The 24,534-nt window shown below is 36.4% G+C and overlaps 1 protein-coding gene across 1 annotated transcript; it reads right to left on the reverse strand.

Annotated features, from left to right (window-relative positions):
* Window positions 1-389: 389 nt before the first annotated feature.
* LOC117722537 (cysteine-rich secretory protein 2) lies at window positions 390-22,444 on the reverse strand. The gene is made up of 10 exons (XM_034521747.2): window positions 22,342-22,444; window positions 21,536-21,618; window positions 20,412-20,443; window positions 19,122-19,199; window positions 15,014-15,130; window positions 13,832-13,919; window positions 11,662-11,804; window positions 11,130-11,227; window positions 2,920-3,008; window positions 390-992 (listed from the first exon to the last, which is right to left on the reverse strand). Exons 4-10 carry the CDS (start codon window positions 19,188-19,190, stop codon window positions 865-867), a joined length of 732 nt encoding a protein of 243 aa, XP_034377638.1. The 5' UTR covers window positions 19,191-19,199; window positions 20,412-20,443; window positions 21,536-21,618; window positions 22,342-22,444; the 3' UTR covers window positions 390-864.
* Window positions 22,445-24,534: the final 2,090 nt, after the last annotated feature.

Here is a 24,534-nt window from a genome sequence, read left to right on the forward strand (position 1 = left end):
CATTAAAAACATGGTAGGCCTATTTTCTGCAATCTCTCCAAGTTTCATCTAAATCTAACCATTGTTACATATGTTATTGACAGTTTTCTAACACATATACAAGTTTTCAAATTTTTGCTCAGGAAGCCAGTCAGGGGTATTATTTTCAGTAACTCATTGAGCTAGGTATTAATTATGTTCAGTAACTTATTGAGCTACATCTTCTAAATGGTGATTACTTGGACATTTATAAAATAAAATCAAGATATAGTTGATATATTTTCTGTTTCAATGTAACTTAAGGTATCCATTTCACAGACTTTTCTCTGCATAATTATTTTTCTGTGCTTAGTTCTTAGCAGTATAAACAACATACTATAAAAATATTACATGAAAATCACATCTATGTGGTAGCTTGAGTTCTTTATTGAAAAGATGAATATTTGTGTTTAACTAAAAAGACATAAGACAAATATAGGTGTCAAGCTTCATCCTGGTAGGCACTACGAAGTAGGTTGATGGTGATGTAACTACAGCCCATTCTTCCATTGAAGGTTGGTTTAGGACACAAATAGTTCTTTCTCTTTTTTTCAAAGTTCTAGAACTGAGTGACCTGTCATGGTACAACTTTCAAAATTTTACACTTGATTCGATTCACTACATTTAACGCAGCAAAGTTGGTACAAATCCGAAGTTGTCATCCTAAATGACACCTTTTTTTTTAATGGCTGTTCTGAAAGAGATTTCTGTATAAGTCCAGGAAGGAAAGAAGTCTTGTCATTTGGGATGCGACTTGTCACTAATGTCCTATAGGTTTTCCTCATCATGTCTCAACTACATCTGTACCCCTTCTCATGTAGTCTGTCATGCTGCACACTGGACATGTTAATGAATTTTGTCTTCACACAAGCAAGTAGCCTGGCACTTTGCCTTGAGCAGCTCATGTTTACAGCCTGCTGAACTCTTCAAGGATTCACAGTTACTGAGTAAATCTTCAAAATCACAGCCATTGGCTGAAATGAAAGCAGATGCAGTTATCTTATTGCCATTGTCTGAAGTAGCAGCAAAAAAAAAAAAAAAAAAATCCACTTATCAAATGTCAAAGAAGAGGTAGGAAGGAGAAATACACTAGCATCATTGCCACTGTGATCAGTCTCAAGTGACACAGGAGAAAATTATACATAATATATGTTATATATTATATATATTCCAATGTTCATTTCAATGGAATATTTCTAAGATAAATTGACCTGCTTATATCCTTTAGCAGCCAAAGAAGGAAAATGATATAAACGTATCTTCATCTGCTAAGTCCAATACAATCCCACTAGGCAAATACAGCTATTTTAATGCATGGTAAATTAAATTAGCTTCTTAGCCTAACTAACCCATCGGGTGGGTGTCTATTAATGACTAAGCTTATAAGGTACATATTATAGGGACTCTTTCTCTTACCCCACATTTTAGAAACACAACTTTATACTTTCAGGAGTTAATACCCTTAGTGAATGGATTGAATCAAGGATGGTGTGCCACGTTGTTTTCTGAACTCCTGAGACCCTCAAAATTGGTTGTTTATGGGCATGATCAAATCACAGCCCTCCTACAAAAGGACATGGAACCCCAACAACTCTGCATTTAAGTCTGGAGCAGGAATCAAAGTGCACTCTGATCCCTCTTGTTCTAATGAGCATGTGCCCAGCACTCAAACACTGGCTGTTCATTCAGCTCATGTGGCAGTAATACCCACTGCACTTAACACATGTCTCTCCACTGCTTCTGAGCTGGCTGCCACTTATAATTTCTGTATACTGGTGGCAAGAATTTTTTTTATGAAACATGACTGACACTGTCTTTTATTGAAAATTCCCTGTTGAATAATCATTGAAATTGGGATAGATTCCAAACATTTAGCAAATAGAATTCAGCAGAGGCATAGTCATTCAACACACTTTCTGATTAGTTTGTAGCTTTGATGCTAATATTTTAAATTATAGATACAGAACTGAGTCAGAAATAATGCTAAATAAAAGTGAACACACTTGAAAGGTAAAAATCTCAATGAGTGGTTCAAATATATCATTTAGAGTAATTAGAGTAATTTTAACAAAAATATTTTAAGTGTTAGAACCAAATAATTACACCTACTTCTATTCATGCAAACAATAAGATACATGGTATTTATTTTATTCTTTCATCTGCAGCGATGGCTTTTCTATAAACCAATACTGTATGGATTGAATATTGTAGTTAAGTGTTTGCAAAAAACTATCACCTATCTATAGGGAAAGTGATCACTTAAAAGGTAAATGCTGTTTCTGAGTATACTATAGAAATCAGAAAATCAACAGTGAACTCAAATACTATTATAAGAGGTAAGATAGGTGAACCATGGTCTCAACTCCTGAAGGTACACATGATTTATTTTTTAAGTTGTGTTTATGTGTACCTGCATTTCTTTATGTCCAGAAACTGTATTTAGGTATCTTTAAAAGGCAGAGAGGGCACTAGATTTCCTAAAACCGGAGCCATAGGCAGTTGTGAACCATCAAGGGTTAGTTCTTGGAGTAGAACACAGATCCTCTGCAAGATCAAGTAATCTTAACCACTCAGTCATCTCTCCTGCCCCATATCTTGATTTCTTAAATATACTTTGGGCCTATTAATATTAACAGAATGGTTTATGAACAAAAGGCACAGTGAATAGTCTCCACATGTCACAGTCACTGAGGGTAAGGTAAATTACTATCATTTAATATATGTAAAATTATTTTCATTACAAATAAAATGTAACTTACTGACCTGTATAAAATATTTGACATTTTTTGAGTAGGTTTTCTCCTCTCCCAAGAATATATCATTTAGTCAATTTTGAAGTTCATAGAATAAACTAAAATGCTACCTCTATGATAAACTACCAGTGAATCACATCACACTTACTGCACAATCCATTTTCACAGTTATTGGGACAACTAGCACAAGCTGCCCCTTGTTGATACGGGGTGCTCTTTCTCAACACGTTGTTACCCCTGAAATTTGAAATATACAATTATGTTTACCTTCACTACTTGCTTCATGCACTGCAACATGACTTAACATATACACATGTTACACACAGTTTTCAGTTTTCATAAACAAAACTGAAAATTAAGATTTTCACAGTGTAACTCAGACAACTATCCAAATAAAACACTTCACACACGAACCCTTTTTTTTTCTAGTTTACTGTCTATTGCTGAGATAAAACATAACCAAAAGCAATTTGGGGGAGAAAAGGGTTTATTTTAGCTCACAGGTTACTGTCTATCATAGAAGAAAGCCAAGACAGGAACCTGAAAGCAGGAACTGAATCGTGAGACTAAAAAAATGCTGCATACTGGATTCTCAAAGGCTCAAATTCAGCTATTTTTCCTTCATAGTTGAGGTCTACCTGCCTAAAGATAGCATGGCCAACAATGAGGTAGACCCTCCTACATTAGTTAGCAAACAAGAAAATGCTTCATAGACATGGACACAGGTCAATCTGATATAGGAAACTCCCCAATTTGAGATTCCTTCCCACTTGTATTAAATTAAAGTGATAACCAAGATTAGCTATCATACCATCTTTCTGACCATAATTCATCAAACTAAGAAAATAGAGCTGACTGATATCTAGAACTTTCCATTTTGTTGCCAGATGGATGAAATAATTACTAAGGTAAGACTCTACAAAATGTGGGTTAAGGGAACACATCACTCTAGAAAAAGAATATTTCCTAAATGAGAGTGGTAATGGAAAACCATTCATTCCTAAGCACTCTCTATTTGAAAAACTGAGTTATACCAGTTACTCTAAAATGGAAAAATACAGTTTCAGTAATTTTTTCTTATTGCTGAGGGTGAGTTTTTATTGTTTGTGTATGGTTAGTAGTATGTACTTAGGCAACTCTGGCTAGTCCTTAAAGAGATATCATGGGTGGAAATTTCATGTTTGCTAAGGAAAAAAAAAACTGACAGTTTGCAGAGTTTTGACCTGTGTCAACATCCAAGGTATAATATCTTATGGGAATTGATGTGTGACTCATGATGGTCACTGACTCACAGGCCACTCAATGAACTTGAACATATATAGAAATCTAAATTTTAACTGTGCAAACGAAGCGAGAACCCAAGGCAATGCTGCAAAGTCATGGTTTATTGAGTGAACACTTTTAGAAATGATGGGGTTCCTAGAAATGATCTGTAGATCCATCCCATAGCATCCCCCTAGCATCCTCCTATTATTCATTTCACATATCGTATTCTGTGCCTACCTGTGTGATGCTTTTATGATCACGCAATATATTTTTATATCTACCTCCATGGTCTGTGCATTCTCTCTGCTAAACACTAAAAGATATATCCACTGTAGAACAAATGTACTACTACTGCAGTTTTCTGTCATCTGGGTAACCATCTCTAAACAAATCTGACAGGAAATGTGGTTCTCTTCTCCTTTTAAAAAGTAAATATAATTGAAACTGAAAGTTATGTTGTGGTCAAAGATTTAGAAGAACAAGAGTTTGTGGTAACAATCTGGAACTTTTTTTCTCTTTTGCAGATAATGAGAAATTGAAACATTTGAATAGAAATTCAGGGACAGGGGATGGAGCAGAGACGGAGGGAATGGCCAACCCATAACCAACCCAATGTGATACCCATCCCATGAGCAAGCACCAATCCCTGAAACTATTATCATACTCTGTTATGCTTGCAGACAAGAGTCTTGTATGGCTAACCTCTGAGAGGCTCCACCAGACAGATGACTTAGACAGATAAAAACACCAACTGCCAAACAGTGGATAGAGTTTGGGGACTCTTACTGAAGAACAGGGGGAAAGATTGCAGCCCCAGAGTTGATAGAAACTCCACAGGAGGACCAACAGAGTTAACTAACCTAGACCCTTGGGGTTATCAGAGCCTGAAGCACCAACCAAATAACATACATGGGCTGGACCTAGGCCTTCCGCCCCCTGCACATATGTAGCAGAGGTGCAACTTGGTCTTCAAGTGTATCCTGAACAACTGGAGTAGGGTCTATCCCAAAAGCTGTTGCCTGTCTGTGGGATATGTTCTTCTTGGTGGACTACCTTGTCTCCTCTCAGTGGAAGAGGATGCACCTAGCCTCCCAGAGACTTGCTCTACCAGAGTGAGAGAATAGCCAAGGGGCCTGGGGGGTGGGGGTGGGGCTCGACTGACTCAGGGGAGAAGGGAAGAGGAGATAGAGGGACAGATAGTGACAGGGGTGATGGGGAAGAGGGCAATAAGTGGGATGTAAAGTGAATAAGTAAAATAAATAATAAATAAATAAATAAATATTAATTTAAAAGCAATAAAACTATTTAACAAAAATAAAATAAAATGTCACTTCTGGTCTGTACCTGCACCCATGGCAGAATGGTATACTTGCCCCCTAGAACCCACAGCTTGACTATCACCCAGGATGTCTGCACTAACCAGGGACAAAGGTGAGACTACTGCCTAAATCCCATGCCAGCTGGGCCCTCCACAGAGCCCAGCAGACATGAGATCTATCCTGCTCGGCTGGAGCCACATCACCCTTTTAATCTGCACCGCCATCTGCTCCTATGGCAGATTAGCATGCCTGACCTACACCTACCCAACAGCCTGCCTGTTCCCAAGAGGTCTGCCCTAACCAGGAACACAGGAAGACTTTTCTAACAAGAGACATACTTTAACCTAGGTCACATAACTGTAGCTGCCTCCAAGTAGGCCTGCTCAAATCTGAGACACTCAGGCCAGTTAACACCAGAAATAACCAGATGGCAAAAGGCAAGTGCAAGATCTTAAGCAACAGAAGCCAATGTAAACTGGAATCGTAAGATCCAATTTCTCCTACCTGGATACTCTAGCACACCTAAAGAGCAAGATTCCGACCTAAAATCACACCTCGTGATGATGATAGAGGACTTTAAGGGGGACATTAATAACTCCCTTAAAGAAATACAGAAAAACACAGGCAAACAAATAGAAGCTCTTAAAGGGGAAACAAATAAATTCCTTATAGATGTACAGGAACATATAATCAAATAGGTGAAAAAAATTTTAAAAGTGGTCCAAGATCTAAAAGTGGAAATAGAAACATTAAAGATTTCACAAATGGAGACAAACCTGGAGATGGAAAACCAAGGAAAAAGAACAAGAACTAGAGATGCAAGCATCACCAACAGACTACAAGAGATGGAAAGGAGAATCTCAGGCATAGAAGATACCATAGAAGACATTGGTATATGGTCAAAGAAAATGCAAAATGTAAAAAGTTTCTGGCCCAAAACATCCAGGAAATTTTGAACACAATGAAAAGACTAAACATGAGAATAATAGGAATAGAAGAGGGTGAAGATTCCCAGTTCAAAAAGCCAGAAAACGTCTTCATGGAAGAAAACTTTCCCTAACCTAAAGAAAAAGTTTGACATAATCATACAAGAAGCTTACAGAAGGACAAATAGACTGGACAAGAAAAGAAAATCCTACCACCACATAATAATCAAAACACTAAATGTACAGAACAAAAAAAAAAAGGTATTAAAAGCTGTAAGGGGAAAATGCCAAGTAACATAAAAAGGCAAACCTGTCAGAATTACACCAGAATTCCCACCAGAGACTTTAAAAGCCAAAAGATCCAGGCAGGTGTCATGCAAACCCTAAGAGACCACTCACGCCAGCCCAGAATACAATATCAAGCAAAACTCTCAATCACCATAGATGGAGAAACCAAGGTATTTCATAACAAAACCAAATGTAAACACTATCTTTCTACTAATCCAGCCCTACAAAGGATACTAGAGTGAAACTCCAACACAAGAAGGGTAAATACACCCAAATAAACACAAGAAATTAATCATCTCACCACAAACAAGAGAGAGAGAGAGAGAGAGAGAGAGAGAGAGAGAGAGAGAAAGAGAGAGAGAGAGAGAGAGAATCACAAAATCATAATACCACCTCCAACAACAAAAATAACAGGAACAATCACTCATCTTTAATATCTCTCAACATCAATGGACTCAATTCCCCAGTAAAATGACACAGGCTAACAGACTGGATACTTAAAAAGAATCCATAATTCTTCTGCATACAAGAAACATACCTCAACAACAAAGACAGGCACTACCTCAAAGTAAAGATCTGGAAAAAAGTTTTCCGAGCAGAGGCTCCCAAGAAACAAGTTGGAGTAGCCACTGTAATATCGAATAAAAATAGACTTTCAACTAAAAGTAATCAAAAGAAATGGAGAAGGATATTTCATACACATCAAAGGAAAACTCCACCAAGATAAAGTCTCAATTCTGAACATCTGTGCTCCAAATGGAAGGGTGCCCACATTCATAAAAGAAACTTTACAAAACCTCAAAGTACATAGTGAAACTCACACAATAATAGTGGAAGATTTAAATACCCCATTCTCACCAGTGGACAGGACATTGATACAGAAAGTAAACAGAGACACAGTGAAATTAGCAGGATTTATGAACTAAATGGATTTAACATATGTCTGCAGAACATTTCACCCCAAAACAAAAGAATATACCTTCTACTCAGCAACTCATGAGACCTACTCCAAAATTGATCATATAATTAGATAGAAAACAAGCTTAAACTGATATAAGAAGATTGAAATGATCCCATGTACTCTATTACATTACTATCAACTAAGGCTGGACTTAAATAACAACAAAAACAACCAAAGCCCACATACTCATGGAAGCTAAAAAAAAAAAAAAAAAAAAAAAAACCCTCTCTACTTAGTCAGGAAAGAAACTAAAGACTTTCTCAAATTCAGTGAAAACAAAGGCACAACATACCCAAATTTATGGTATACAATGAAAACAGTGTTAAGGGAAAAATCTATAGTACTAATGCCTTCATAAAGAAATTGAAGAGATAGTATACTAGTAACTTAACAGCACACCTGAAAGCTCTAGAGCAAAAAAAGAAGCAAACACACCCAACAAGAGTAGATTTCAGAAAATAGTCAAACTTGGGGCTGAGATCAATCAATTAAAAACAAAGAGGGCAGTACAAAGAATCAACAAAATCAAGAGCTGGTTCTTTTGAGAAAATCAACAAGATAGATAAACCCTTAGCCAAACTAACTAAAAAGCACAAAGACAGCATCAAAATTAACAAAATCAGAAATGAAAAAGGAGACAAAAAAACTTAGGAAATTCAAAGAATCATCAGATCTTACTACAAAAGTCAATACTCAACAAAATTGGAAAACCTAGATGAAGCGCATGATTTTCTAGACAGATACTACATGCCAAAGTTAAATCATGATCAGATAAACTAAACAGTCCCATAACACATAAGGAAATAGAAGCAGCATTCAAAACCTCCCAACAAAAAAAGCCCAGGGTCAGACGATTTAGTGAAGAATTCTACTAGAACTTCAAAGAAGAGCTAATATTGATTCCTCAAACTATTCAACAAAGTAGAAACAAAGGAAACACTACCTAGTTCATCCTATGAAGCCAGTTACTATGATACCTAAACCACTCAAGGATCCAACAGAGAATTTCAGACCAATTTCAGTTGTAAATACTAATGCAAAAATACTCAAAATTCTCACAAACCAAATCCAAGAGCACATCAAAAACATCATTGATCACAATCTCACAATCAAGTAGGCTTCACTGCCAAGATGAAGGGAAGGTTCAATATACAAAAATCCACCAAATGTAACCCACTATATAAACAAACTCAAAGAAAAAGGTCACATTATCATCTCATTAAATGCTGAAAAAAACTTTGACAAAATCCAACACCCCTTCATGTTACAAATCTTGGAGAGATCAGGAATTCATGGCACATACCTAAACATAATAAAAGTAATATATAGCAAACCAAAAGCCGACATCAAATTAAATGGAGAGAAACTTGAAGCAATTAAAATAGGGAAAGAACAAGGCTCACCACTCTCTCCCTATTCAATATAGTACTTGAAGTTCTAGCTAGACCAATGAGACAAAAAAAGAAGATCAAGATGATATGAATTGGAAAGGAAGAAGACAAAGTATCAATCACTATTTGTGGATGATATGATAGTATACAGAAGCGACTCCCAAAATTTCTCCCAGGGAATCCTACAGCTGATAAAGTAGACAAAGTGGCTGGATATAAAATTAACTCAAACAAAGCAGTTGCCTTTCTTTATACAAATGATAAACAGGCTGAGAAAGAAATTAGGGAAACAACACCCTTTATAATAGCCACAAATAATTTTATCTTTTATATCTAACCAAGGAAGTGAAAGATGTATATAATAAGAACTTCAAATCCCTGAAGAAAATCAAAGAAGAGGTCAGAAGATGAAAAGATCTTCCATGCTAATGGATTGATAAGATTAACAAAACAAAAATGTCCATCTTACCAAAAGCAATCTATACATTCAATGCAATCCCCATCAAAACTCTAACACAATTTTTCACAGACATGAAAAGAGAAATTCTCAACTTCATATGGAAAAAACAAAAAACCCAGGATAGACAAACCAATTCTCACCAGTAAAGGAACTTCTGGAGAATCACCAACCCTGACTTCAAGTTATACTACAGAGCAATAGTGATAAAAACTGAAAAATATTGGTACAGAGACAGGTAGGTCAATGGAATAGAATTGAAGACCCAGAAATAAACCCATACAGCTATGGACACTTCATCTTTGACAAAGAAGCCAAAAACATACAGTGGGGAAAATAAAGCATCTTCAACAAATGCTGCTGGTCTAACGGGATGTCTACATGTAGAAGAAAGCAAATTGATCCATATTTATCACCTTGCGCAAACCTCAAGTCCAGGTGTATCAAGAACATCAACATAAAATCAGATTCACTGTATCTGATAGAACAGAAAGTGGGATATAGCCTCATACACATTGACACAGGGGAAAATTTTTTGACCAGAACACCAATGTCTCAGGCTCTAAGATCAATAATTGATAAATGGGGCCTTATGAAACTGAAAGCTTCTATAAGGCAAAAGACACTGTCAACAGGACAAAACAGCAACTTACAGATTAACAAAAAAATCTTCACTCACCCTACATCTGATAGAAGACTAAGATTCAAAATATTAGAGAACTCAAGAAGTTAAAAACAAACAATAACCCAATTTAAAAAAATGGATCACAGGGCTAAACAGAATTCTCAACAAAGAATCTCTTGAAAGGCTGTGAAGTACTTAGAGAAATGTTCAAAGTCCTTCTTCGTCATCAGGGAATTATAAGTCAAAAACAACTCTGAGATTCCACTGTACACCAATCATAATGGCTAAGAGCAAAACTCAAGTGACATCTCATGCTGACAAAGTTTGGAGAAAGAGGAACACTCTTCCATTGCTGGTGGGATTGCAAACTGGTACAACCACTCTGGAAATCAATCTGGTGCTTCTTGAGAAAACTGGAAACAGTTCTCCTTAAAGATCCATCTATATTGCTACTAAGCATATAACCAAAAGATGCTCCACCATACCACATGCTCCACTATGTTCACAGCAGCCTTATTCATAATAGCCAGAAACTAGAAGCAACAAAACCACAACTTGGTGAGCATCCTCTCAGAGGTGAAGGGGAGGAAGATGGGTGAAGAACTCTAGAAGGGGGGCAACATTTTGGATATAAATAAAATAAAATAAATAATTTAAAAAATAAACTGTCTTGAAACAAAGAAAAATAAAGAAATATTTAAATAGGAAAAAAAAAGCTGAAATCAAGGTTTGTCATCCCCATATGCAAGCCAACAGCTTAATCCATTTGATCAACCATCAAACGTGTGCAGTCCTGGAGTGTGAAATTATCAAAATAACATGAAATATCAGAGAAATCCACAGCATAAATGGTCTTTGAATGAACCTGAGCATGGGGAAGGAAAATGGAAAGCAAGAACATCATTTCCTAAATATTTAAGGAGAACTTAGATCTTTACATTCAGAACTGTGGATCTTCTCCTCTGAGAAATTAAAGTTGCCTAGATCTTAAAATTGAGAACCCTGACATTTGTCCTTCCCTTGGTGGGTCTACATTTGTGACTCTGATTTGCTTTATATAAGATATTTCACATATTTAGATTGCAGGTAAAATTACACGCATTTCATTCTAAAGTGCATACTTACATAGGACAGTAATGACAAACATAGAAGTATTTCAAGTTTTCTTGATTGGGACAGTAAGCAACTCCACATCCAATTTTGAAAGACGAATACCAAATAAGCTACATGGCCATGAGAGAGAAATGCATGGACTTTCATTAGAAAATTGTTAAAATGCTCAAAAATAATTATTAGCATATATAGCCCATAAATGCATGGGTGCTACAGTTTATAACATATGTCTTACAAGATAATTAACATTTGAAATCATAGTAGTAAATTTTTCATTTTTAATATCTTTTAAAATGCTAAATATGTAATTAGGGGTTCACTTTTTATGCACTTTATGCATATAATGGCAAAATATACTGTATGCTTTGCTATCAGTAATTCTTTACCTAGGCATAAAGTAATATATCTTCATGTGTCACTCCAATAACAGACCTATATAGTACCACCTCAGCTTGTTCCCTCAAACTGAAATTAGGAATGGGTCATAAGTTGATCATGACATCACAGTGTTTGTAACTATGGCATCTTCATCTGCTTTACTCACTTGAGTGTAATGTCCGACAGCTGAATTGGGTTTAGCGCCTACTCCATAAACAAAATCTTCACTTTCGTCATACCAGCTTTGAATTACGGTTTGCCAGGAGGTAGGATCACTTGACATATACAGATTCTCACCACATTTTATATCTGGGAAGGAATGTAATTATGAGCAAAACTAAAACTTTTAATGGCAAAACAAATCGACTATCCAAATGCAAAATGCTGAACTTCAGCCGTAGGACCTATGGTGGGTATCTGTTGGTTGAGGTGGGAGCAGGATGCCTGCTACTTAGATTAATCGATTGATTGGATTGATTGATTGATAAGATGAAAAGACAGCCATCTGACACAACCAACAGGCTTAAACATGCAAATATTTAAATAGATTGTGAAATCCCATTCTTTTAAAAGCCTGTTCTATTTGCATTGCCAAAACCAGGCATCTAGGCACTAAATTCATGTGTGTATGCTTTGTTTGCTCTCATCATTGTGATGTAGACTTAGTAAAGATAGTGACCAGAACTTGAAGATTTTCTCTTTTTGTCACATTCACAAATTTTCACAAAAAAAAAAAAAAAACTAAGAAATATTTCATGTTGTTTTATATGATGAAGGCATAAAGGCATTTGAGGCAGTATTTCAAAGAGACAACTGTAGGCAGGATCAAAGATGGTTTTGCAGACTTAAACCTTTTCCTTAGAGAACCAGATATAGCCATGACAAGTGTAATGATAGCCACTTCCTCATTCAATCTGTGTAAGCTTATATGTCATGTCTATACTACATACAATGAATATCAAAGATACTGTCTTGGTTAGGGCTTCCATTGCTTTGACGAGACACCATGACCAAGGCAGCTCTTATGAAGAACAGCATTGAACTGCAGTTGGCTTACAGGTTTAGATGTCCATTGTCATCATGGTGGGAAGCATGGAAGCAACCAGGTAGATATATTGCTGGAGGAGCCAAGAGTGCTACATCTTAATCTGCAAGCTGCAGAAGAAAATTGTCTCCACACAGGTAGCAAGGAAAGACTGTCTCACACTGGCCAGAGTTGAGCATAATATGGATGAGACCTCAAAGCCCCACCTCGATAGAGCCATACATCCTCTAACAAAATCACACCATCTCCAATAAGGCCACACCTTATATAATAATAAAATGATAAAACAATGAGGGGATAACTAACCACTTCCTTTTCTACATGCATTATGCTTCAAGATATAATAAGTAAATATTCTGTGTGAGGTCAGGGCATCCATCTCCTCCCTCATGGTTCTGTACTTTTCCATAAAAAGTGTCCTGTTGTTCTTTAGACTTTATTTACTACACCAACCTATGAATCTGTCAAATCCATGACATAGAAAACAATATTTGGCAATGCACACCTTTATTCCCAGAACTGGGAGTCAGAGACAAGAGAATTACAGCAAGTTAACAGCCAGTCTGTTCTACATAGACATTTCTAACACAGCCAGGGTTACAAAGAGACATCCTGCCTAACGAAAATCATACAAACAAAAATAAAAAAAACAACAAAACAACAAAAACACAAAAACAAAAAATAAGAAAAAGAAAAATTACATCACTGCTTGACATAATTTAAAAATAAAAATTCTCAAAATATTCAGTCTACATCAATTTTTTATGTGATTTCAAAACATGAAGTACTTTGAAGCAAACCTAAGCAAGATCTGAACACAATTAAATATATATTATAAAAATAGATGATATCAAAATGTTGAAAACTGCATCATGTCAAAATGAGGGGACAGAAGATTAGATCTGATAAATCTTGAAAAAATATTTTTGAAGTATGACATGACTTGAGTGTGTCCGCTGGCCTGTTGTTTTTCTTCCTAAGTGGGTATTTTTTTTTCTAATTTGAGGATTTGTTTTAGAAACAATGAACCATGATCTGCTTTGCTTATGAACTTGGAGAGAACAAATGATACATTATATAAAACAAATGATACAAATGAACCAATTGAAACATTTATAAAACATAAACATGAACCATACTGTTGTTATAATTATACATGGATATACATACATAAATGGTTTTTTAAAGATAGCATGAATAACATTTATCTGCATAGTCTTATGCAATATCCCACAAGGGACTGTTAATGTTGAATTTATTCATTTATTCAGCAGCCACATGTAATACATACTGGTTTTCCGGTCATCTTTACCACTGTGTTCTAAAGTACACTTATTAGCCCACTTTTGAGCATTTGTTGTTGCTTGTATGTTCCATTCCTAAATATTGAGAGAAAAAGAAAACCATAATGATCTCAAGCATAATAAAATATATGACTTCACTGATTAGCAAAACTACAATGCTGTAAAAGTATTCTGTAATTATCATTGATACTAATTATTAATTGATAAAATCAATTGATTACTTAATTAATAATAAAAATTAAAAGCAAGCCTCTTTAGCTTGTTGTAATTGCAGTGTGTCCCAGTTTCCACATGAAGAGAAACCTAGTAAGGATGTGTATAAGGGCAAAATATCGAAGTGTAAAGCCGTATCTAGGATGTGTGTGAATGATGCTAGATGGTGATATGTGTGAAAGATTCTAAGGATATTTTGATATTGTAAGCTTATCTGGATTATTCCAAAGTCTGGTTATACCTATTGCTTTCATGTGGGAGATATGTGCTTGAATAAGCTAAAAGGCTATTAACACTAGCCTGGGAAATGCCTTACATCAAGAAGGCTATAGGACTGAGAATGAAGAGATAGCTTAAGAGAACCTACTGCTTTTTTGTGCAGAGGCCTCATATTCCCAGAACCCGGTTAATCAACTCACAACTGTCCATAACCAAGTCCTATGGGGAATCTGATGCTCCTGGTCTCTTGGTCTCTCCACCTATACACTGTATAAGTGTATAGGTGTGCATCTCTCTCTCTCTCTCTCTCTCTCTCTCTCTCAGTGTGTGTGTGTGTGTGTGAGAGAGAGAGAGAGAGAAAGAGAGAGAGAGAGAGAGAGAGAGAGAGAGAGAGAATAAAAATAAATCTTCTTCAAGGAGTAAGACACTGAAAGACATTGGCTTAACACATGCTTAGGATAAACAGTGCAGGAAGTGCCTCCTAAAGCACTTTGGATGCCCAAAGACTTTAACTCTAACTTATTAGACCCCAAACCTAACAAGTAATTTAACCGTGTTAAAATAAAAGAACACAATCTTTCCCAAATAAAAATTTAAATAAAATAGAAAAAAAAACCCAAGAACATTTTACACCACAATGTGAAGCCATTATCAGCTGCTCCTCCCTCCCTGTCTATCCCCTCTCCCACAGCTGGCTCCTCCCTCCACAGCTGACTCACACCACGACAGTCTTTTACCATTTTTAGTATGTTGCTGCCAGTAGGATTAACTGCTCTCCTCAGTTCATTGTGTTTATTTACGATCTCTCTTTGAACATGTAGTTGGTTGGTTATCAAAGAAGAAAAGTCTGGATCCTGAAAGAAAATGACTTTTAATATTTTTTCAAAAATATCTCAGACAGCTAAAAAAAAATTATTTCAACAAAAATCACTTTAAAACTGTTTTTCAAGTAATATCACACAGATAGAAAGGACATTAGTTGCTTGCCAATGCCAATGATTCTAAGTCAACACTTAATTTTAATAAGAGTCAGTAGACAGAAGAGTTGGAAATGGTAAGTAACTGGATGCAAAATAAAAATTCCTCTGAGGCTACAATGCTTGATTTTGATTTTAATTTAACTTTCATTATTTTTTTTATTAAATCCCATTCGAGGTGGTGTTAGGAGGTACACTGCACATGACCCAAGAAGAAAGGTAATACCAGACAGATGTAAACCTTTATACTTACAACAGTGATCTGCAAAACACAATACACTGGTGCAATATGGCATCAATTTTATGGAAGTAACAAACCACTTTTAATTGTATTTAAGGCCTACTCCATGAGATGGAACTCATACCTAACACTGCTAAAGTGGTTAAGAAAAACATTGCTAGACCCATAAATCAATGCATCATTCAGGCCTTACCAAAGAAATTTCTTCTTGCAGTAGATGGGTGTTAACATAGAGCCCTACAACTGGACAATGTATGCAGCATGTCAGACTTTAGAGCACTCAGACCTAAATGAAATGTCTTCATCAAAGCACTGCCCCTCAAGGTTCAGGGTCTATGCAGAAGGAGGAGCGAGGTGATGCTAAGAACCAGAGATGATAGGTAACTCCAACAAAACAATGTCTTCGAGACAGCAGACAAACACACATATTAACTCACAGAGACAGTAACAGAACACACAAGACCTGCACAGATAAGAATCCCAGTACTGAAAGGGGAAACTTGACATGGGGTCCCACTCCCTAACTGAGAAACTATTTGTAAATGATAACTGTTGGAAAAAAAAAATCAGTCTTCTCCAATAGAGTGTCACTGAGTATATAATCCACACTCCAGGACAGGCCCCATGACCAGAGCTAGTTGGCTAACACAGAGTCTTTCATTCTTGATTTATTTTATTTTGTTTTGTTGGGTTGTGGACTTTTTGTTTTGGTTTGTTGTTTTTGTCTTGTTATTTGCTTGTTTTGCTTTCTGGGGTTTTTTTTTTGGAGGGGGGGTATTTTGGGGATTTTTTTTTGAGCAAGAAAACACAAATTGGGACTGTAAGGAGATGGGAATGATTTGGGAGTTGGTGGAAGGGAAAATGATAATCAATAGATATTGTATGAAAAAAGTAAATAAATTATGAGAGGTAATATTTTTGTAAATTGTTTGTAGTAGTCTACCTAAGACATAACCATGTACATTTGATCAAACCACAGTCAGGTGTGGTGAGTAAACCCAATGATTCATCCCAGGCTTTGCAGGGAATATTGCTGTCTGTGACGTCTGCTTTTGGAGACAGAACATTCTAATTCAGTCCAAATTCATACGTCCCGTCCAGCAAAACCATTACACAGCACATTGTCCATGGTTGCCCAACACATAACTTCTAAATGTTTTCCACAAATTTGAAGGCAATCAATTCACCTACTGAATGGAATATACCACACTTTACTCAGTTTAGTAATAAAATTGGTATACTGTTCCTATTTTCAGCTTCTCTTAATGAGTGGGTATATAAGAACTAATTCTAAGAGCAGAATGGGGCTTTCTGATTGTTAGACAAGTTCTAAGCCTGTGCTTATACAATGCTGCAATGTTTCAAGGGTGTGAGCACGATTCTCAAGTATATCAAATAGACACATTGCTCACAGTAGGTTTTCTGATCTTTGGGATTGTTGCCTACCCCTCGCCTACTGAGTCCCCTCAGGACTCTCATGTTCCTGTCCTTATACTTCTGGCCAAAGCACTGTCATTATTGTCTACCTCCTGCTCTGTGTTCCTAAGAACACAGACTATTAGGTAATGCCTTGAACCAACAGATTTAGCACAGGTGCATTTTCCTAAGTTATACTTAATGCACAAGTCTAGCATCAGCAATGACCCACCCCTAAATTATCAGCCATTCCTAAATTGCTCCTATTAGCCTTAAAATGTCACTTAAAGTAATTTCAAAACAAAACAAAAAAAGATGGTTTCTTAGGATAAGAAATTATTTTTTGATTATTATTTCCATTGTGTTTTGTACGTGAAAAGTTTACTTATAGGTGTAATCTTTTCATTTTAAATGAGTATCAATAGAGCTTTTATTAGGGAGTTGAACCAGGAAGTGAAAAGAGAATTGTGAAGGTCTAGGAGGGGAAAAAAAATCAGTCAAGGGAGAAAAGAAGGAAAACTGTTATAATAAACTCCTAGGAGGGTAAGGAGAACATTCTCTCCAGCCTAAGAAATTGACTATTTTGATGGATTGAGTATAGCTACGAATGCCAAGTGAGGTCTGAACAACTATTAGAGTGTTGAGTATTAGCTAATGTTGAATGCTAACAGTCAGAGCAGAGTGTAAAAACAGACAGCAATGACCACAGCACCACATATCCACAGGCTTCCAGGCCAGGAAGTGACCTTCGTGTCCTCCATATAATGACAAGGGTGACCACCCTTTTTCTGAGATCATTAAACCATGTGAAGTAGAGGGTCTGAAGTCAAGATTTCCATACAGTAACAGTATTTTAGGTGCTAGTTCCATGATCATTGATAAGTACAGTAGAAAGACCCTAGAATCTGATTTTATTTTTCAATTTAGACATCAGCCCAATTGTTTGTATACAATGCCTACAAGAATTACAAGATAAATATAGCAATAGAGGTGAAGAAAATGCAAAGTTGAAATTATATATATATATATTCGAGACAGGATTTCTCTGTGTAGCCCTGGCTGTCCTGGAACTCACTCTGTAGACCAGGCTGGCCTTGAACTCAGAAATCCGCCTGTCTCTGTCTCCCAAGTGCTGGGATTAAAGGCATGCACCACCACCGCCCGGCAAAATTATATATTTTTAAATTTCTGCAGCAATCACATGGAAATAGTGTGAGATAACACAAAAAAACACACTTTGGGCAGAAGATCCATAATTAATTAGTTCTTTAAACTCATATAACACACTATCTTTTTTAAAATATAATTTTGGGGTGACATGTGACTTTAACTGGAGATGACTACTGAAACGCATAAGAAGTTAATTTCTATAATATATTTATTTTTAATAAGTTGAGTGGCTGCCCCCTAGACATATTTCCATATTCTGATTCTAAGGACCAGTAAAGATGGTCTCTATTGGGGAAGAAAAGGGTTTTACAGAAGTAATCAACTTGAGGATCTTGACACAAAATTAACCTAAAGTATCCAAGTAGAACCTGAATTTCAGGCCAAGTGATTTCACGAGAAATATAGAAAAAGGAGATTGTGTCGTCAAGCAGGAGGAAGTTGGAGTGACACAGTCACCTGGCAAAGGACAACAATTGGCAAAAGTCACCATAAAGAGGATGAAATGAGTCCCTTCCAAAGCCCCTCCAGAGAGATATTGATTACAGACTTCTAGCCTGCACAGCCAGAAGAAATACATTTCTACTGTATGCAGCTAACAAGTTTTTGGTAATTCTTACCAACAGTGCTCTGAACTTAATATATTATTTGTCTAATTATACAAAAATACTGTTATCGCACTGTTTAACAGAATACTTGTAAGGTTTGTTGTTGAACTTCGGCTACACCTTTGACACCTGTTAACCTTCTATTTTGAAGTACATTTCGTCTTTTCAAGTGTCCAGTAAGAGCACATGTGTCCATTGGCTACCACAGTCATGAGTGTCCAGTAAGAGCACATGTGTCCATTGGCTATCACAGTCATGAGTGATGAAGCAAATAGCCTTAGTCCCCTATCTCTGTTTTCCTGTGAAGCGCATTGAGCCACCCATGATTTTTTTTTCCACCTACCAAGATACTCTGGATTCTACTGTTCTCACAATAGCCTGGCATTTTCCAAAACTAGCAGGCTGCTGTGAGAGGATATTTCCACTTTAGATTTACCTTTCCTTCTGTGGGTGGTGATTGCAGCAGCAACGCAAAGACAAACAGCATCACCTGGAGCCAAGCCATGGCTGGAAGCTATCAAAAGAAACAAACATCTCCATTGAAGTCGCTAGTGAAGGAATTTGGCAGGGGTGGGGGGTGATTTGGGTGATTAAGTTTGCCAAGCACCTATAACATCAGAGTTCATTCACTAACAATGTAGCAATTAAAGAGTCACTCTATGGTGCAAATAGAATCAATCACAATAAAGCCATCATGTCTCTAAGGGATCATGAACTGAAAAACTTGAAGCTTGCCCTTGGAGTTGCATGTGCTGAGACTCGGGATTCCTAGCACCTACTTGCAAACATTTGTTGCCCTTTGTTTAACCAAAAAAATAGAAAAATATAGATCGTCCATCTTATTGTGAGAGAGAGTATATGGTTCATTTTTCACTGTGTCCCATTGCTCAACTTCTTATTCTCAGTGAGAACAGAAAAACTATTTATTTATTTGCACCAGAATTTAGTCAAGATTTCAGAATTGAGACTATGCAGACACAAAGGACCAAACACCTTAGAAATGGTTATTTCTATAAGAGAGAAATTAGAAATTGTGTTTATTTTTTTTCTCATCCTTGTATTATTGTCAAAATTCTTGGTATAGACAAGCAAAAATAATGAATTAAAGTCCTTCTCAACTCAGCTCTGGCCAAGCCATGACTTATTAAAAAGGCTGTTTAATATTGTATTTTAAATAGCCTTCCTGTTCTTCTCCATATTACTTCTTTTAAATTGGATAACACCCTGTGGGTCCTTAGGATAACACTAAAAACAGCTCAGTTGAAAAAATAATCATTTTTCCTGTCATTACTCATCAATGGACTTCAAATCCATTATGCACAGTTAAAAACAACAACAGCAAAACAGTTTCACTTTTGAAAGAGCAAGTCATTAATCCAGCTTCATAAAGCCACTCCATTTTTATTTTAATACTTGTCATATAATCTCATAAACTAGATGACAAGCATCATTAACACTTTTTCATTTTTCCAATAAACAAAGTTCTACTGTGGACACAACAAAAACATGAGAATAACCTATACTCTCTATTTACCTATATAAAAAGTTCATATATATAAAATTGATACTGTTGTTTCTGAAATAGCATTAGAAAAAGAGCTTTATTGATGTTCACAGAAAAATTTCTCAGCTTTGAAAGCACAGGCAGATGTACTAAGGGTATCTTTTTACTCTTGGCAATACTAAAGTGATTGACATGATAAAATACATTAGAATGGGCACTTACTGTTGATTTGACAGTTGAAATATCTGCCTTATCTGTGTCAAGAAAGAAGGTGGAGAGGACAGATTATACATTACAACGGTATCTGGACATATTCTGCATCTTGAAGTCAGTCTCAATCAAATCTGCCCTGAAATGGTATTTTTCACACAAACAGGCTCAAATTTCACTACCAGCTGTTTATTATTTGGTTTATTATTAATACCTAGAGTATTAACATGAGTAAGTAGAACAGGCCTTTCTTCCAGATTAGTTCTTAATTCTATTACAATCTACAGTCTAGATGCTAGACAATGTCTTTGGAACCTTGTGTTTCTCTATTGACTACTCAAGACTATTTAATTCCTCAGAAAATAAATAGGGCATATCTTATAGCTGAATATATTCCTGAATCAAATTTTTATGACTTTTACTTCTTATTTGTATTTTACTGTTAAGATACAGTCTTTGGAAACCATCAAGCTCAGGAAATCCACCAGACCCACAGTATTTTCTTAGACAAAATGTGAATTTATAGTTTTACTTTGAAAATTCAAAGACATAATTTTGTAAAACTCTTAATACATACAGCATATATGTTTAATATTGGTGTTTTTTATTAGCAATTGTAGTACTTAAATTTGGTTAACCCTATCAGATATTTCCACAAAAATGTGAGATTTGGTTGAAAGTTAATTTCCAAATTGTTTGAACCTTTTTTTTTTTTTATTCTTCATGGTGTCACAGTGGGGGAAAAAAAGACAGTATAGGCTAGAAAAGAATCAAGTGCAGATCCTCCTTAACATCAGTCAAGCCGTGGTCGTCCTTAACATAAGAAAAATGGACTAACAGCAGCCTCTTTCCAAGATTTTATACAGCTAAGTCACTCAGTGTTTCTGTATCATATGATCCACAGTTCCAAAGTCCAGGAGACCAGGAGGTCACACATTCCACACCCATACTGTTGTCAATCTAAACTGTTGTCATCTTTGTTGAGTCCAAGGAAGGACATCTTTGCTGAAAATACGTTCAAGGAAAAGTATCTTACACATCCCCTCATTTTCTATCTTATTCTTGGTACTTACATTGATACCTAGGTGAGAAAATGACCATCATCCTACCCTAACTACATATAAATGGAACAATACCTTGTCCTTTCTTTTGATGTTTTAAGATCAGAAGGACATGTTTCTTCTAAAGTGTGAGGGCCATGGTGTTTGCTTTCCTTGTCCTGGAAGATGGAAACAGTGTTCAAAACAACAGTATAAAGATAGCCTTATATTGTCTACACTTTATCACAAACTTAAAACCTGTTCACTAATGTTCTCTTAATTCTTTACTCTTTGATGTCACTAAACTGCTTTGGGGCACTGGCTGTATTTCAGCATTCCTTCACACTAAACTAAAAATCTGCTTCTTAACAAATTCAGTAATCGCTGGTTGGCTGCCACCCTAAGAAACTGCAGCATGTAAGAAACTGCATCCCCTTTGATCTAGGGCTTAACGCTTTACATGTTTCAAAACCTGTTGTCTAAAACTCCAACAGTGTTGACTACATGCACTGGTGTTTGCTCAATATAACCTCACATTTTCTATTCTGGAAGTCAATGACAGGAAATTTGGAAGAGCTAGTGACCCTAGATCTAATTGCCATAGTCCTTTAAGTACACACGCACTCAATCAAAGACTGACATTTTTCGTTTACTGCAGAAAAGTCAGACTTAGAAACGGCTTCAGGCTTCCTCCATGACTCAATAAAAATCATAAACACAGGACAATTTCTTTTTTAAGGTCAAAGGAAATCTCTAGTGAATTCTTGCTAGGAAACGTGAACTAACAGTTGTCCCAGGATCTGCTGACGGCTTCTAACCTCACACATCTTTCTCTGCGCTAGCTTCAGCCATTTTCTCCACCCTTAGTCACATCCACTCTCTCGTCCCGCCCTAGTATTTACCCTGGCTCCACAGCTTAGGTCTTCATGTTGTCAGGAAGGAGCCAGAGAGGGCTCCTGCTGCCCCTCCCCTCTGCGTGCGATGATAACCGCCTCCTGCCGCCACGTGGGGGCGGTGTCACGAGGCTTTATTCTGTCAAAGTAAATGTTCCTCAGCATAGAATCTCTCCACCCCTCCCTCAACCACCACTGTATAGGATGCCACGGACAAGTTCTTGTATATTTATTCCTGTAAAATATGAAGTTATACTTAAAAGTTATCGCCACTTGTGAGGGTTGGGGGGAATCAATGTCTGTTTACACAACAGAGAACTAAAAAGAGAGGAAAGGAAATTTATCAGGAGTTTGAAAGTCCAAAGAGGTGTGGATAGAGAAGCATGCGCTTCCTTTCCAGAATGTCTGAGTGAATGACCTTCAGAATTGAAAAAGAAAATCAAGAAAGTTTTAGTTAAAGGCTTACTTAAATTTTCAGAGTTGCGGCCGAGTAACAACAATGAATCCAGTCCCAAAGAGTTAGCATTCTGTATTTATGTTTATAAACTCTTCCCGGTTATCTTTGTTTCACAAAGGGTTTGTGGTCAGAAAACTCAAGAAAGATAGCTGGATCTGCTTTTTACTACCGGAATTTCTTGACCAAAGGTATCTATACTCAGGTCGAACAGCTAGCTTTCCTTCATTATGGACACTGTGTGGTCTTCACACCTGGACAATCAATTATAGATTTAGAGGATTAAAAAGAAGGAAGGTTAGCTCATTGCTTAAAGGAAGAGTTAGATTGAAGATCTCCAGTCAATTAAGTTCCCTCCCCCATAGATTATATTGATCTGATGTCCAGATCAATATAATAGTCACAGGATAGTATAGTTGTGATAATGGGAGGAGAAACCATTGGTCCTGTGGAGGCTCGATACCCCAGTGTAGGAGAATGTGAGGGGGTTGAGGTGGGAGTGGAAGGAGCACCCTCATAGAAGCAGGAGGAGAAGGGAGGGGACAGGGGTTTCTGGAGGGGAAACCGGACAAGAGAATAGCATTTGAAGTTAAATAAATAAAATATCCAATTTTTAAAAAACAATAAGAAAAACATACAAAAATGTGTCTATTCATAACACAAGATGAAGACAGCTGATTTCAAGCAATATCATCATCACCCAGACCATAAAGCCATAATCATCCCTGAGCCCAGTTAGGCAAGGAAACGATTTATGTACACTTTCTTGAACAGTGTTGTTGTTACAACTGCTCAAGGTATACATGTTTCCCTCTGCCGTTTAATTATTAGACGCTTTGTACTATGAGGGACCCAACACAAGGCTTCGTTAACAGATAACCAAAGTTTCTCAGTTTGTGATCTGGTGATGTAACAATTATGTCGGTATTGTGTTGTCTCCCAAGTTTGGTTCTGTTTTCTTCCTTCCCTCACTATGTCTTTAATGTTATCAAACTTCAACAGAACCCATACTGCAAAGCAGATGCTGTGGTGTATTAGGAAGACATGAGAACAAATAAAATATAATGTCCACCCTTACAGTTGTAGTTTTTTATACTATAGTTTTACTTTAGTTTAGTTTTATTATAGCTTTCTATACTAGTGATTTTTCTATACTATAGTTTTACAATATCACATGTTGTGGTGAATTGCTTCATTGATATTTGATAACTTTAGTTTTGCTCCTATTATGGATAATAATGTAAATATCTGATATGCAGGATATCTGATATGTGACCTCTGTAAAATGGTCATTCAAACACCCTCAAGAAGTCATAACCAACATACCAAGAACTACTTACTGCCTTGGATTCTTTGTGTATTCTAAGGTATGGACAGGTTATCAATTATTAATAATATTATAAAATGTGATTTAAAGAGAGGTGATAGACCTTAGAAACACAGAAATGACAGCTAACTGTCTATGACTTACAAGGATGGGTTCCCAGGGAAAGTGTAGAAAAGGACTCAAGTCTAAGACACAAGGACTTATTACTGACCTAAAACGTAAAGAGCAGTGCCTGAAAGAAAATCATAAGACACAGGAATGTGCATGTTTCCTTGCATCTGAACTTTAGGATATGAGGTCAGAAACCAAGTTTAAAAGACTGTAAAAAGACATACATGCCTTGCTGAAAGACTTTCCTATATTATGTACTTAATAAGTAACAAATAAAAGACTTTTAAGCCTGTATTTTTGTCTATACCTG

The sequence above is a fragment of the Arvicanthis niloticus genome, chromosome 17 (genome assembly GCF_011762505.2).
Source record: "Arvicanthis niloticus isolate mArvNil1 chromosome 17, mArvNil1.pat.X, whole genome shotgun sequence".
Taxonomy (NCBI): Eukaryota; Metazoa; Chordata; class Mammalia; order Rodentia; family Muridae; genus Arvicanthis; species Arvicanthis niloticus.